At 39.1% G+C, this 14,479-nt stretch overlaps 1 protein-coding gene across 1 annotated transcript in view; it reads left to right on the top strand.

The window, feature by feature from the left end:
- The window catches only part of col12a1a (collagen, type XII, alpha 1a), a 71,207-nt gene that overhangs the window by 446 nt on the left and 56,282 nt on the right, over positions 1-14,479 (top strand). Inside the window, exons 2-12 of the mRNA XM_063007941.1 lie at positions 3,633-3,749; positions 3,849-3,989; positions 4,401-4,451; positions 5,687-5,950; positions 6,882-7,046; positions 7,159-7,332; positions 7,441-7,731; positions 7,831-8,433; positions 9,179-9,457; positions 9,547-9,819; positions 10,016-10,285. Coding sequence (XP_062864011.1) covers positions 3,633-3,749; positions 3,849-3,989; positions 4,401-4,451; positions 5,687-5,950; positions 6,882-7,046; positions 7,159-7,332; positions 7,441-7,731; positions 7,831-8,433; positions 9,179-9,457; positions 9,547-9,819; positions 10,016-10,285 — 2,628 coding nt within the window. The remainder of the gene's footprint in view (positions 1-3,632; positions 3,750-3,848; positions 3,990-4,400; positions 4,452-5,686; positions 5,951-6,881; positions 7,047-7,158; positions 7,333-7,440; positions 7,732-7,830; positions 8,434-9,178; positions 9,458-9,546; positions 9,820-10,015; positions 10,286-14,479) is intronic.

Here is a 14,479-nt window from a genome sequence, read left to right as displayed (position 1 = left end):
AGGTAATTACCATAAGTATGTGTATAAAATGGTTTTGTAAAAAGAAAAGTCTTTGATTTAGTAATGGTCAGACAAATCATGTCACCAGGGATTTTAAAGACATACCTTACATATGAGGTAATCACTCTGGTCAGACAAATCATCTTCACTTACAAGTCACATCCTGTCTAATGAGTTAGTAGAACAGTCTGGGCTAGCTGCTCCTGGCAATCTGAAAGATTTAGTTTTTCACAAAAAAAATGTTTAGAAAAGTGGAAAAAGTTCTAGTTAATTAACAAAGGCATCTATTGACAATCTTGGATGCCTGCAAAAGATTGTGTTCCGCCATATGTCTTTGAGGTTTAATCTAAATATGTAAATTTACCAAAATATATAATTCGAGCTGACTGGAACATAATTGGGACTATGACATTACGTTTTGCTGAATGAATTACATTGTAATTGAATTAAATGAATTTGTTGCATAGAATGGAAACTAACCTTTTTTCCTTTGAAACTTACAATTTCTTCCAAGACAAAATGAAAGGATGTAATAGATGGTGAAATTAATCCTCTGACAGCACAAAGACAAAGACCCTCCTTTAAGTTTCTTGTGGCCTTTTTTAAATATGCTGAGTTGCATTCCATATGGAAAGTTCATTTGCTGTAATGTTTAATGTCAGCACATGTTGCGGAATTGCCTTGACATGTGGCCAGCTTCTCAGGGAGACTCCAGCCTCTTTTCCGACCTGCTTGGCGACGATGCAAACCAAAAAGAATGCTGTGCTGGGTAGAGAGTTTATTGCCACAGTCCAGACTCTCCCTGAGGAATGGCTGCGGTGTGCTTCTGTTGGGATGTTGTATATTACAGTTTTTTTTTCTTTTTCTTAAGCCTTTCTCACACATTCATTTTACCTGAGAATTGGCCTTCAAGTTCAAAGCAAACAGAATTGAAATACTGGCTATACTCATATGGTAATCTACACTTTAAATCTAGGGTAATTTATATAAAGTTTCATGTGTCAAAGCCTGTATATGTTCAGCTAAAAGCTGTTTTAAAACGTGCTTTTTTCTTTTTTAAAACACTAGCAGAGTGAAGCATCAACAACAGAAAATTATTTTTTGATATTAATATCAGTGATTCTTTTTTGGTAAAATTTGTGGAAAAACTTCCATAGCACGGCCCTTTATAAGACATAGACTACCACAAATTGCTCAACAAAAGTGGAGAAGATACATCTGATAAACTTAAACTTACATTAAACTTACTCCATTGTGTATAAGATTTGCTATACATAACATTGTGTGTAACATGACTTTATGGCATATGTGTGAATGGTTTAACCCAATAAATTACTAGGAAAATGGATATTGGTAAAGGTAAACTGATAATATCTTGGGTTTTGAGTGCATGTGGTTTTTATATTTTCCACTGCACTCTGAAATACACTAAATTGTGGTAACCAGCCCCATGTCACATCAGCATTGCTGTCAGAACATATTAGTTTAGGCATGCTTAAAGTGAGTTTTAGAAGTTTTTGGATGAATTCCTGATACCTCATGCAAGAAAACTCAGCTTGATTTCTTGGAGAAGGGGCCTGTTCGGACACGAGGGGAATCTTCTCAGGCCACTTGAGGTTGATGCACCAGGTTGGTGAGCCATCTTTTCAGCAGCCTCCACAATCCCAAGCTTGTTTCTCAGGTGTTTTTGTTTATGTGTGTCTGTGCACCCTGTAAGCTCTGGCTTTTGCCACCATGTATTTAGGAATGATATTCTGAACTTCCCACCTTTTAATGGTTTGCATGCTTTTATCCTGCAACTACATGCCACAATGGCTTTGCATGATATTTAGCATATTGAGAGGTACCATTTACATAAACAGAAAAACACAAGGCAAGTATTTCTTTAATAATTGAGTCATACATGTAGTATAGTACATCAAGCATGTTAATCAAAGAGTTAGTCCTAGCGGCCCTGCAAACCTGCCATAATCTCTTTAACACCTACTGACACCTTCCACATAGCTTTTATTTAGTTTTGTATATTATATTCCATTTTCCACTTCCTCTTACTTCACTCACACAGGATGTAACTTTGCATGAGTCTGTCTGGTCTCCATACAGATGTTCAGATATTACACTTCTGGTATACATCTGTTAGAATACTTGCCTTTGAAAAATGCGAGCTAGCGCAGACTGCATGTAGATCTCCTCTGTGAAAGAATGTCATTCTAAAATATATCATGGTCTCTGTATGTGGCCCCTTATGTACATGGAAACTTTGGTTTAATTTATTAAGCTGTTCCTCAACAGCCTTAACGTGTACGTGTGCATGAGTCTTTGGGATACAGTCACGAGAGCAGCACTTTTTCTCTTTCTTTATCAGACCTCACTTTATATGACGGGTTGCTTGGTTATAACCTTTATGTCATTTGGTATAATGTACCTCTGTGTTCTCCATGTGGGCATTCACGCACTGTCTCGTCACCTCGCACCACCCTCTGTATTTGATGAAAAGGATGTACACAAGAGTCTTTTATGACATACTGTGTATTCTTTTTAATGGTTTGCAATGGATGATATACTGGATTGTTCGAAAACTTGGTGAAATATGTATAATAATAGGGCTGTCATGGGTTTATCATGGTATCTGCATAGAAAATGATTATGATATAACTTCTTTGCTTAGTTTTTTACCAGATCAAGCATAGAAACACACAAGAACACCATGTTATTTTAAAAAAATTTATTCTTATATGCACAAAACTTATTTATCTTACTGTTTGGTAAATCAGATTTACTTCCCAGCTGCAGTTTATCTTATTTTATGTCCTACCATGTGTGTGTGTGTGTGTGTTTGCCTGTGCACCTGTGTGTGTGTGCTCACAAAGGTAGGACATTGCAGCAGATAAATAAAGCCTTTACAGTCGATTAAGGCAAGTAAGATCTATAACAACTGCCTGGTCTTAAAACATAGTTAAAAAAGTTAGGTGTTCTGTTATTCTGCATATTATAATTTTGTCATAGCTTATAAGTTTTTATTTTCTACTTAGTCAATGCCTTATAAACAGTGCATGGTAATAACAGAAAAACACAATGATACCTATAAAAATAGTTAAGAATAACACCATATAACTAACCATATAATAATTGTACAGTTTTACAATTACCATGACAGCCCTATTTTACATGGTTCCGATTTCTGAAAGAGTTAATGTAATATGATTGGGCAACCTGGATTCCATTGTATAATCAAAGTCTTTTGAATGTGTTACATTGTTATAACTTTTACCTGTATAAGAAATGTACTGGGGGCTGAATGGGCATGACTTGTATTAATTGCATACAGCATGTACTGGATGGTCCACAGTGTCTTCTGAGGTTTGGCAGATGAACTGAAGTATGTTTGGGCTTTCCACTTGAGCTGCCGAGCAAAGTTTTACTGGGTTTGGCAACTCAAGGAAAAGCCATTTTGCACAAAAATGGCTTCTCTCACCTTGTTTGTTTGTTTGTAATACCACTGTCAGTTTATTAGTCAATTCAGCTGTAAATTGTTTCTTGTTGGGACTGTTCTTATATAAAATACAGTTGTCTTACATTTTCTTTACATATCTTTAACCGGCCTGTTGTAACACGACTGTTTTTTTTTGCAGTGGAGCCTCCATCTGACTTAAAATTTAAAATCCTAAATGAACACACAGTGCAAATGTCATGGAGGAAGTCATTATCTCGGATACAAGGCTACAAGATTCAAGTAACATCAGACATAGGTGGGTGCCCTCGTCTCCTCTCCAGTGCCAAAGTAAAGCACCATTAATGTGTATCTGTCAATTTAATATTTATTTAATATTTAATTGCGTCATTTCCAGATGATTTGAAAGACTTTACTCTTCCTGCCGTGTCTACAAGCACAAATATTACAGACCTCACACCAGACATAGATTATTCTGTGTCGATCAGCTCTTATTATGGTGTGGATGAAAGCATTCCTATTTTTGGCCAGTTGACAAGTAAGTATGATTTTTCTGTTCATTTATTCTTTTTTAAGTACCAAGAAAAGAGAAAAACACCTGTCAAACGTCTCACAGGCAGTGACTGTAGAGGATGGAACATGGGTCCCTATTCATTTCCATGCTCACTTTCAAATACTGCAACATGTGAACTATTGGAACTATCGTAGAGTTTGTTCTTCTTGTTGCTGCTATGACATTTTCAATTTTTCTATGTTAGCTTTTCAAAGCACTGAGCTCTTCAGTGTTTTTCTGTTGAAATTTCATGGATTACATTTCATGGCTAAATAAATGCAGTTGGTGCAGATAAATGCTGTACCTTCGACTATGCCCCTAAACATGTATTTAATGTTTAATGTATTTATCTACCCCAAAATAGTGTAATGTCTAATGTTCTGTTGTGTGTTTCAGTTCAGTCCAGTAACACGAGTGGAACAGCAAAGAAACCATCAGCTGCCATCAGTAAGTGTGTTTATATTTTAAATAATTGCATGTAATTGCATGTATTTGTTATTGATTTAAATTAATCCAGACAATGGACTCTTTGGAAATGTAAATGATGTGTAATTTAAACTTAATTTAAATTGCTATTACATCTCTGGAGTAAGTTCTGTAATATTGGCTGCTGATATAAGTGGCTCACTTTTGGTTGGCCTGGAGACCTTAAGTAGCAGTTCCAGAATATTGTTTGATAAACTTAAATTATTTAAAACAATTCATTAACAATTAGTGTTAACTAAAGTCACATGAATGATACTTTAGAGTAGAAGCTAAGATTTCCATATGCTTCAGTACAGACTCTGTTCTCATGTACACTCTGTACATATCTACACTCCTAAAACACTCTTTAGCATAGTGATACAGAGAGTCTGAAATTGCCTGATTGATTAAAGCATTAAATTTAACTAAAAGGAAAGGTAAAGACATATCCCCTTCCCTGGTTTGTAATTGTAGCCTAGCGGTCAAGGTACTGGACTAGTAAGCAAAAAGTTGCTGGTTTAAACCCCACAACTGCCAGGTTGCAACTGTTGGACCCTTAACCTTTAATTGCTTTGACTGTATACTGTAAGTCGCTTTGGATAAAATCATCTGCTAAATGCTGAAAAAGTAAATGCTTGCCAAAGGTTAAAACACTGTTATATATATTTTTTTACCATTGGTAACACCACGTTAGCAAACCAAGCTATGTGAAAGAATTTCCCCTTTCTGTCTAAATTTTAAAAATCACCAGCATTTAAGTGTGATCTTAAGATTATGATTTATTAGGCATTTTTAATTTGCAGGGAGAGCTGTGCCATGTGGGTTGAAAAGTGCCCAAAAGACTGACCTCAGCATACTTATTAATGATTCACACTATCAATAGAGCTATTCATGAAGTTCTGCAACTCATTTCCGGGTGGTTTATGCTTTATCCCAGAGTAAGGAGTTGCTAAAACAACTGGTACACTTGAATAAACATACATTTTGAATTAATGATCCCCCTTCTTGGAAGTCCATGATTTATGGTTATGGTTTCCCCGATTTATTTCAAATTCTACATGAAATGACTACTCCGAGTTTTGTCACATTGCTCTATTCAGACCAGGCTTCTCTGTGGCTATAGTGTTAAATGATGCAAGACTGCGAGACTGGTTTTAATTATGTCTCATACAATCTGTTTTTGCTTGTCTCCTCAATCTGCTGCCTGCTGTGAGCAGAGTGCTCAGTGAGTGCTGTAGCAGATCTGGTGTTTCTGGTGGACGGCTCCTGGAGTGTTGGAAGGGAAAACTTCAAGTTCATCCGCAGTTTTATTGGGACTATGGCAGGAGCCTTTGACATTGGCGAGGACAAGACCAGAGTGGCTGTGGTGCAGTATAGCACAGATACCAGAACTGAGTTCAACTTGAACCAGTATTATAGAAGGGCAGATGTCCTCCGGGCCATTCGAAATCTGCCCTACAAGGGCGGCAACACCATGACAGGTGTGTATGAGAGTGAAACTGACTAAAACAATAAATTAACCTTGAGCTTATGGAGTATGGTTAAGTAGCAAAAGTGTTACTTAAGTAATATTTATACTATTTATATAACTGCAAACTTATTACCATCATAAGAATACTCCATAACATACATTTATCTCTAGATAAAGCTTGTTATACAGTATATGATTACACGAAAACAAACAACACAATATATTCAGACAAACCTTTCATTTAAACTCATATTTAACCTTTCATTTTAACTCAAGTGTTGTACTAAACATGTGCTGTAAGAATATGGACATTAGATAAACAACAGAATTGAAAATCTGTTGTATACTTAAAATATAAAATAACAAATGTACACTATATGGTCAAAAGTATTTGGACAGCTCAACATGAGCTTGTAGGACATCCATTTAAAAACTATGTGATCTTTTCAGCTATAACAACTGCTACTCATCTAAGAAGGCTTCTTACAAGACTGAAGTATGTCTGTGGGAATTTGTGCCTATTCAGTCAATAGAGCGTTTGTATGGCTGGGCATTGATTTTGGTCAGGAAAGCCAATTGATGTTCTAGTTCATTCCAAATCTGTCCAGTTAGGCTGATGTCAGGGCTCTGTGTAGGGCTTTTCTTTATGTCTTTATAGATCTTGCTTTGTGCACAGGGGCAAAGTAATGCTGAAACTGGAACAGTTAGAAGCATATAATGCTTTATAATTGCAATTGCTTTATATATTACAACTTGTAGCAATTGCTGTGGCTGAAACACATTAATTTAATAATTGATAGGGGTGTCCTAATTTTTTGTCCATATAGTGTAGTTTCTTTTTTCCCCACCTCTGTTAATAATACTGTTTGTCTTTATACTAAAATCCTCCAGAAATAAATATTGCCTCCTAAGTGCTATTTTACATCTAATTCCAATTTCAGGTGAAGCCATCGACTATCTCATGAAAAACATTTTCACTGAGGCTGCTGGATCCAGGACGAGTTTTCCCAAAGTGGCCATGATCATTACCGACGGGAAGTCACAGGACCCTGTCGATGAGTATTCCAAAAGACTGAGAAACTTGGGAGCTGAAGTTTTTGTCTTGGGTACGTCTGGCTCGCTGTAGTGTTAAAGCTATTTATGACAGCACAGTCAATTTAATGTTTTGTTACTGTTTATGGCACTGAATTTCATATTGCTCTTTGTTTTACTGTTTAGGTATTAAAGGTGCAGATGATGATGAAATAAAGGAAATAGCCTCGACTCCTTACAGCAAGCATGTATACAGTGTGATGGATTTTGATTTGATTGAGGAAGTGCACCAGCAGCTTATTACGGAAGTATGTGCTGGTGTGGAAGACCAGCTCAGCTTTCTTGGAAGTGGAGAAGAAGGTATGATTCAAGTTGTGTTTATTGTATTACATCACATTGTTTTACTGATATTCATTTACTCCACATGGTAAAACTGCCTAATACAATTGAAATGATACATTTCGGCAGTTGTTGACCCAGCATCAAACCTCCAAGTGACAGAGATCTCATCCAAGTCCATGAGAGTGATGTGGGATTCATCACCAGGTGATATCACAGGCTACAAGCTGCAGTTCATGCCAATGCTTGCAGGTAGCAAGAGACAAGAGCTGTATACAGGACCCTCCCAAACCTCAGTAAACGTCAGGGATCTGTCTCCTGAAACAGAATATGAGATAAGTCTGTTTGCCTTGAAGGGTCTCACCCCAAGCGAGCCAGTTCTAGCCATGGAAAAGACCCAGCCTGTAAAAGTGTCATTAGGTAAGATCAACCCACAGAACAATTACTGTTAAGGTTAAACCCAATGTACTGACCATAGTAAAGGCACAATTCAATATCATATCATATTTTCTTTTACAGACTGTTCTCTGGACGTGAACGTTCAGGCTGATATTGTCCTGCTGGTAGATGGTTCATACAGCATAGGTCTGTCTAACTTTGCCAAAGTCAGAGCCTTCCTTGAGGTGCTGGTTAACTCCTTCGACATTGGTCCTAACAAAGTCCAGATCAGCTTGGTGCAGTACAGCAGGGACCCTCACACCGAGTTTGCCCTCAACAAGCACCATGACAAATCTGCAGTCTTGAAAGCGGTCCGTGCTTTCCCTTACCGCGGAGGCTCCACCAACACCGGCAAGGCTATGACCTACGTCAGGGAGAAGATCTTTGTGTCCAGTCGCGGGGCACGTGAGAGTGTGCCACGAATCATGGTGCTCATCACTGATGGCAAGTCCTCCGATTCCTTCAAAGACCCCGCCGCCAACCTCAGAAACACAGATGTGGAGATCTTTGCTGTGGGAGTTAAAGATGCAGTGCGATCAGAGTTGGAGGCTATTGCCAACCCCCCTTCTGAGTCTCATGTGTTTGAGGTGGAGGACTTTGATGCTTTTGAGAGGATCTCCAAGGAGCTTACCCAGTCCATCTGCCTCAGGATTGAGCAGGAACTCCTGAACATTAAAAAGAAAAGTAAGGAACTGTCAGTGTCACTAACTAATTAAGCAGTTTCTGGGATTGAAATCGATTACATCTAAACAAAATGTATAGAAAATATCAGTGAGTGGGGCAGAATCTTATACTTGTTTTGTTTTTATAATAATATAAATGATTTAAATAGACAGGGCAAAAGTATTGGGGCACCTTTTTATTAAATGAATAAATTTGACAATCAGTTATAGAAATCAATTATAGGACATTATCCTCCAACTATGCAGCAACAGTTTAGGGAAGGCCCTTTCCTATTCCAGCATGACTGTACGCATGTGCACAAACAAGGCTTTCCTGGGCGCATATTCCCACAGACATATTGCAAAGTCTTGTGAGAAGCCTTCTCAGCAGAGTGGCTGTTGTTATAGCTAAAAAGATCACATAGAGGCCACTCTAGTTTAATATAATTTGTTTTTAAAATGGGATGTCCAACAAGCTCGTGGCCAGGTGTACAAAAACTTTTGGCTATATAGTGTTGAAAAACGTTGAATATACAGTATGAAAAATGTGGTGGTTGACTTAATGTAGGAAACATCTGCTACTTTTCACCATCAAAAGTTGGTAGTTAGTGTGCAACAGGTAAAACAGAGTTATTAAACAGAACTAAATTGGGGTAAAATGTGCACATATAGTTGTGATAGTGCTTTCACTCATTACTTTGCACTTATCTATTTAAACACATCTAGTTTTACCTGTGTGACTAATAATACTTACATTTTTCCTATAGGTTTGCTTCCACCAACATCTTTAACATTCTCTGAGGTGACATCCAGGAGCTTCAGGGCCACATGGATGGCTAATCCCACTAACGTAATGTCTTATCTGGTGCGTTTCCGGCCTGCTGTTGATATAACTGGAGAATATATCTCTCTCTACGTTCCTGCTGACACCACCTCTACCGTTTTGCCCAATCTTACCCCACTCACCACCTACGAAGTTGATGTCTTTGCTCAGTATGATGCAGGAGATAGCTTCCCTTTAACAGGACAGGAGACAACATTGGAAGGTACACTGTTTTTGCTATGGAAAAAAAAAAACCATAAAAATAAAACTTAATTCTTTGTTGCACTAATGTTTTACTCTTGTCCTGTATAGAACAAGGAGTGGTCAGAAACCTCAGAGTGACAGAGGAGACTACTGACAGTTTCAGAGTGTCATGGCTGTCAGCTCCAGGGGCTGTTCTGCGCTACAGACTGTTGTATGAGCCTGTGGATGGTGGGGACAAACTGGAGGCTGAGACTGAAGGCAGCGAGACCACCATTGTACTACAGGAGTTGTTTCCAATTACTACCTACCGTGTGACTGTTATTCCTGAATACACATCTGGCACTGGGCTGCCAATGGACACTCGTGGCACCACCAAAGAAGGTAAGTATTTATAATGTTTGTGACACTTATGAGATATAGTAGCTTTTCTGTTAGACAGTTTAAGCAAAATCCTGGTTTACTGGAGTACTATCTGATTTTAGGCATAATTTTTGGACACCCAGTGTATCATGTTGTATAATTAAGTTATTTTTCTACATTATTCATGTATTAATGCATGCAAACAAATCTCTTTCAGTTAAGGGCTCACCGCGCAATCTGAGGGTCTATGATGAGACAGAATCCACCATGAAGCTCTCATGGCAGGGTGCTCCAGGAAATGTGCTTCAGTACAGCATAGCTTATAAGCCTGATGGTGGAGAAAGAAAAGAGATCTTTGTAAAAGGAGATTCTACTGCTGCCACCCTCAAAGACCTTACACCAGACACGGAATATGAGCTTTTTGTCAGTGCTCGTTACTCCTCCGGCTTAGGACATCCACTCCTGGGCAAAGGAACCACACTGGAAGGTAAGACATAGAAATATTTACTGTGTGTCATTATTTGATTACATGTTTAACACTGATTGATGTATACTGTCAATATGACCAGTCCTACAACTAAGACATTGAAAAGAAACTCACTTTCTACTTTTGCTCATAATATCACTTGTGGATTTGATCAGATTGAGTTGCCACCCTTTGATCCAAACTCCCTGTAATATGCAAATCAAATTCCTGTGATTAATTAAGGGGTACTTATTTATGTGCTATGTGCATGTATTGTTTTGTAAAATGGGAGTTTACTTGCATGCCACTGTCTAACTGTCCTTACTTTTGGTCTCCATCTGTTTGACATTTTATTTTTCATGGTCGAGTGGGTTTTCTTTTGGTGCTGTGATTTTCCTTGATTGATTGACTCCAAATTCTCTTTAGGTTTGGTTGACTTAGGGAATATGTGAGTGTGTTGACCCCTAATAAACTCCCGCCCTGTCTAGAGTGTATTCCTGCCTTGCGTCTAGATCAGGATTAAGCAGTTATTAAAGATGAGTAAATAAATAAATATGGAGTGTTGTGTAAAACAGTTTACCTATGCATTGCTAGTTAGCATTCCTCCACTTAGTATCATGTATGTTTCTTCAGGAAGAGCAAAGCATTAAGGCGTGGCCTCATTCACCACATTTAAATCTTACATAATAGCATTCATTAGCATTGGAAACTATGACAGTGAGTTTCATTAAATTACTGTAATTTTACCTGGTATTGTTTTCTACTAGGTTACCCGGGCGGTACGGTGGCTAAGTGGGTAGCACTGTTGCTTCACAGCAAGAAGGTCCTGGGTTCGCCAAGGTGGGGCGGTCCGGGTCCTTTCTGTGTGGAGTTTGCATGTTCTCCCTGTGTCTGCGTGGGTTTCCTCCAAGTGCTCCGGTTTTCTCCCACAGTCCAAAGACATGCAAGTGAGGTGAATTGGGGACACTAAATTGTCAATGACTGTGTTCGATATAACCTTGAGAAGTAATGAACCTGGTGTACCGTTCCTGTCATGAATGTAACCAAAGTGTAAAACATGATGTTTAAATCCTAATAAACAAACAAACATCTACTAGGTTAACCTGACTGTTGCAAACACTCTGTACTGAGTACTCTAAAGGTACTTTGTGCTCTAGGCAGTGGTAGCTCAGTGGTTAAGGCGCTGGACTAGTAATCAGAAGGTTGTCAGTTCAAGCCTCCACTGCCGAGTGCCACAGTTGGGCCCCTGAGCAAGGCCCTTAACCTTCAATTGCTTTGGATTAAAGCGTCTGCTAAATGCCACAATTGTAAATACTCACTCTCAATCCTAATTGCTGCTGTGTGGAAAAGGCATGGCAAACCCTAAGCACATGCAGCATGTGGAATGAGAATTATGTAATCTGACCAGCAGGTTCTCTTGCACATGTGCTGTTGTTAAGAAATGTAGGGTGGAGGCAACTGAAGTTCCATAAAGTAAGAATGTTCTGCTAGGATGAACACACATGCTTTTATTCTTCTTCATTTTTTGTCTGTGACTGCAGCAGACGCTCAAGCAGGCCCGTTTTCTGACACATTTGTAACTTTCCTTATCTCTGTGAATCTGACTCCACTTATTTGTGGACAGATGGGCAGTTGTTGAGCTAAAATAACATACAATTTGAAAGTGGGCATCTGTTTTTGCTATATGGTAGTACTCACTGGTGTTAGGTTTTGGCCAGGGTCAGGCAAGGTCTGGTCACAGACATCTCACAACAACAGTTTCTTTCATTGAGACCACATTAGAGTGTCAGGCAATGATTTGTCATGTTTGACTCAGCTCGAGTGATGGAGGCTTAATCTTTTTGTCTAACCAAGGACTTCCCCAGCAGCCTCCTGGGAGTTCTCCTCATGGGGCTCTGCTTAACTTCAACCATGAGGGTGGTGAAAGGGCAAATGAGAGTGAGCTTTGCTGGTGTTTGGTTACAGACAGATGTTCTTCTAGTCAGCATGTCATTAGGTGACCTGTTGCTAGCTAGAAAGGAGACATAGACAGTGTAATGAAAAGGTAACTACATAGTGTTATACCTCCCTGATAGTCAGTATTAAGTTGATAGCAACATATTCAGCTTGTGAGGAGCTGGTGTGGCAAGTATTGACAGGATATGCTTTGGCGCACTGTATTGATGTGGTTTGTTAGAAGTTGTTTAATATTTTGGTCTGCTGCTAAGGGATCTAAGTGATCTGTTGTAGTGATTCGTTTTCATGTGTTTAGACTAATCCTCATGTGCTTTTTCATAAGGTTGGTTGACCTTTTAATTTGGCAATACCTTTGACTCAAGCTTTTTTAAGTGGTACCATAGAACAGTTATTTAACCACTGGATTCCACTGCACCAGAAAATGATGGCCTTTTTGTGGCACCACTGGACTGGTAGTATGTTGTACCATCTAATAAGGCCAGCTGCCTCTCTCTTAATTCATCTTATGTGCTGTGCAGTGTGCTGTGTAACTTTACTGTATGTAGTGCACTTATGAGACACGTAGTACAGTAGTGTGTGATTTAGGACACAGTCCACTTTAAGTGCTGAGGTTATTTTGAACGAGTCTGTTTATGAAGATACATACTGCATAATTTTTGAAACATTTCAAATTAATTTTCAAGGTGACGGTGGCTCAGTGGGTAGCACTGTCACCTCACAGCAAGAAGGTCCTGGGTTTGATCCCTAGGTGGAGCAGTCCGGGTGCTTTCTGTGTGAAGTTTGCATGTTCTCCCCATGTCTGTGTGGGTTTCCTGCTGGAGCTCTGGTTTCCTCCCACGGTCATGCAAGTGAGATGAATTGGAGATACAAAATTGTCCATGGCTGTGTTTGACATTAAACTTGTGAACTGGTGAATGTTGTGTAACCAGTAACTACCGTTTCTGTCATGACTGTAACCAAAGTGTGTAAAACATGACGTTAAAATCCTAATAAATAAATTAATACAGTACAGTACAGTAGCATGTGATTTAGGACACAGTCCACTTTAAGTGCTGAGGTTATTTTGAACTCATGTCTTCTGGTATATTATGAACAAGTCTATTTAGAATTAATTTTAGTTTACATAATAATATTAATTAAAAAAAAAAATTTATTTGAAAAGTGCCTTTAAGACATCCAAGGGCGCAATGGGCGCAAGGCACACAGTAACACCCTGGACGGGGTGCCAGTCCATCGCAGGGCAGACACACATACATACACACACCCATTCACCTATGGGGCAATTCAGTGTCTCCAGTTAACCTGTCTGCATGTTTTTGGACTGTGGGAGAAAACCCACGCAGACACGGGGAGAACATGCAAACTCCACACAGAAAGGACCTGGACCGCCCCGCCTGGGAATCGAACCCAGGACCCTCCTGCTCTGAGGCGACAGTGCTACCCACTGATAATTGGTTGGCAGAAGTTTTAAATTTGTTTTGTATTTTTTAATTTTGTTTTCGTATTTCTCTGCCAGCCATAGATGCATTTAAACATCCAAGAATTTCTCCCACACGCTGGGAAATAAGAGCTGGTTCATAACTATTGCTCCTTCATCTTCATCTTTTTGTGATTTAACATTATTAAATATCACTGGCACACTTTCCTCTTTCTTCACTCTTTGGTTTACGGCCGGATATTTTTCCTCACTTCTATAATAGAACATATTTAAACAATTAGTTCCCACATGCGGTCACTGTGGTTTTTGCTGACTTAGCACTGAACGCCTCCTACACAGCCTAGATCAAGAAAATTCATTTTTTTCTTATGACACACTGGCTCCGGGCGAAGCCTTATGTAGCCTGACGTCATGGTAGTAGACATAGCTCTCTTTGTGTTAGACTCCATCATCTTCCAGGAACCCTCCGTGGGAGGCAAGAGCCATTCAGCATAATTTAGGAAGAACCCTGAGGTTCTTTAAGGGCAGATCTGGTAGGGGTGGGTGTATGGGGATTCCCCCTCCTCTTGTGTCCCCTGTGAACAACTTGAGTAGCAGAGGAACAATTTTGGGTACCCCTAACTGTTAATACAAATGAGCAATGTTGCCAAATGGCAGCGGTCAAAGACAAAGAGAAGGAAGTAAAGCCAAACCTGAATGCCTTCAGGCATTTGGAAGCAGTTATTTAGTAAACCAGTGTGTGCTGTGTTCTCTTTAATGCATTGTTTAGAGTTAAAAACCATTGCAGGTAGTATGGCTTGGCTGGATTCACAGCAATGTAA

The sequence above is a fragment of the Trichomycterus rosablanca genome, chromosome 13, assembly GCF_030014385.1.
Source record: "Trichomycterus rosablanca isolate fTriRos1 chromosome 13, fTriRos1.hap1, whole genome shotgun sequence".
Taxonomy (NCBI): domain Eukaryota; kingdom Metazoa; phylum Chordata; class Actinopteri; order Siluriformes; family Trichomycteridae; genus Trichomycterus; species Trichomycterus rosablanca.
The sequence above is the reverse complement of the archived record's forward strand: the minus strand, read 5'-3'. Positions and strand labels throughout refer to the sequence as shown.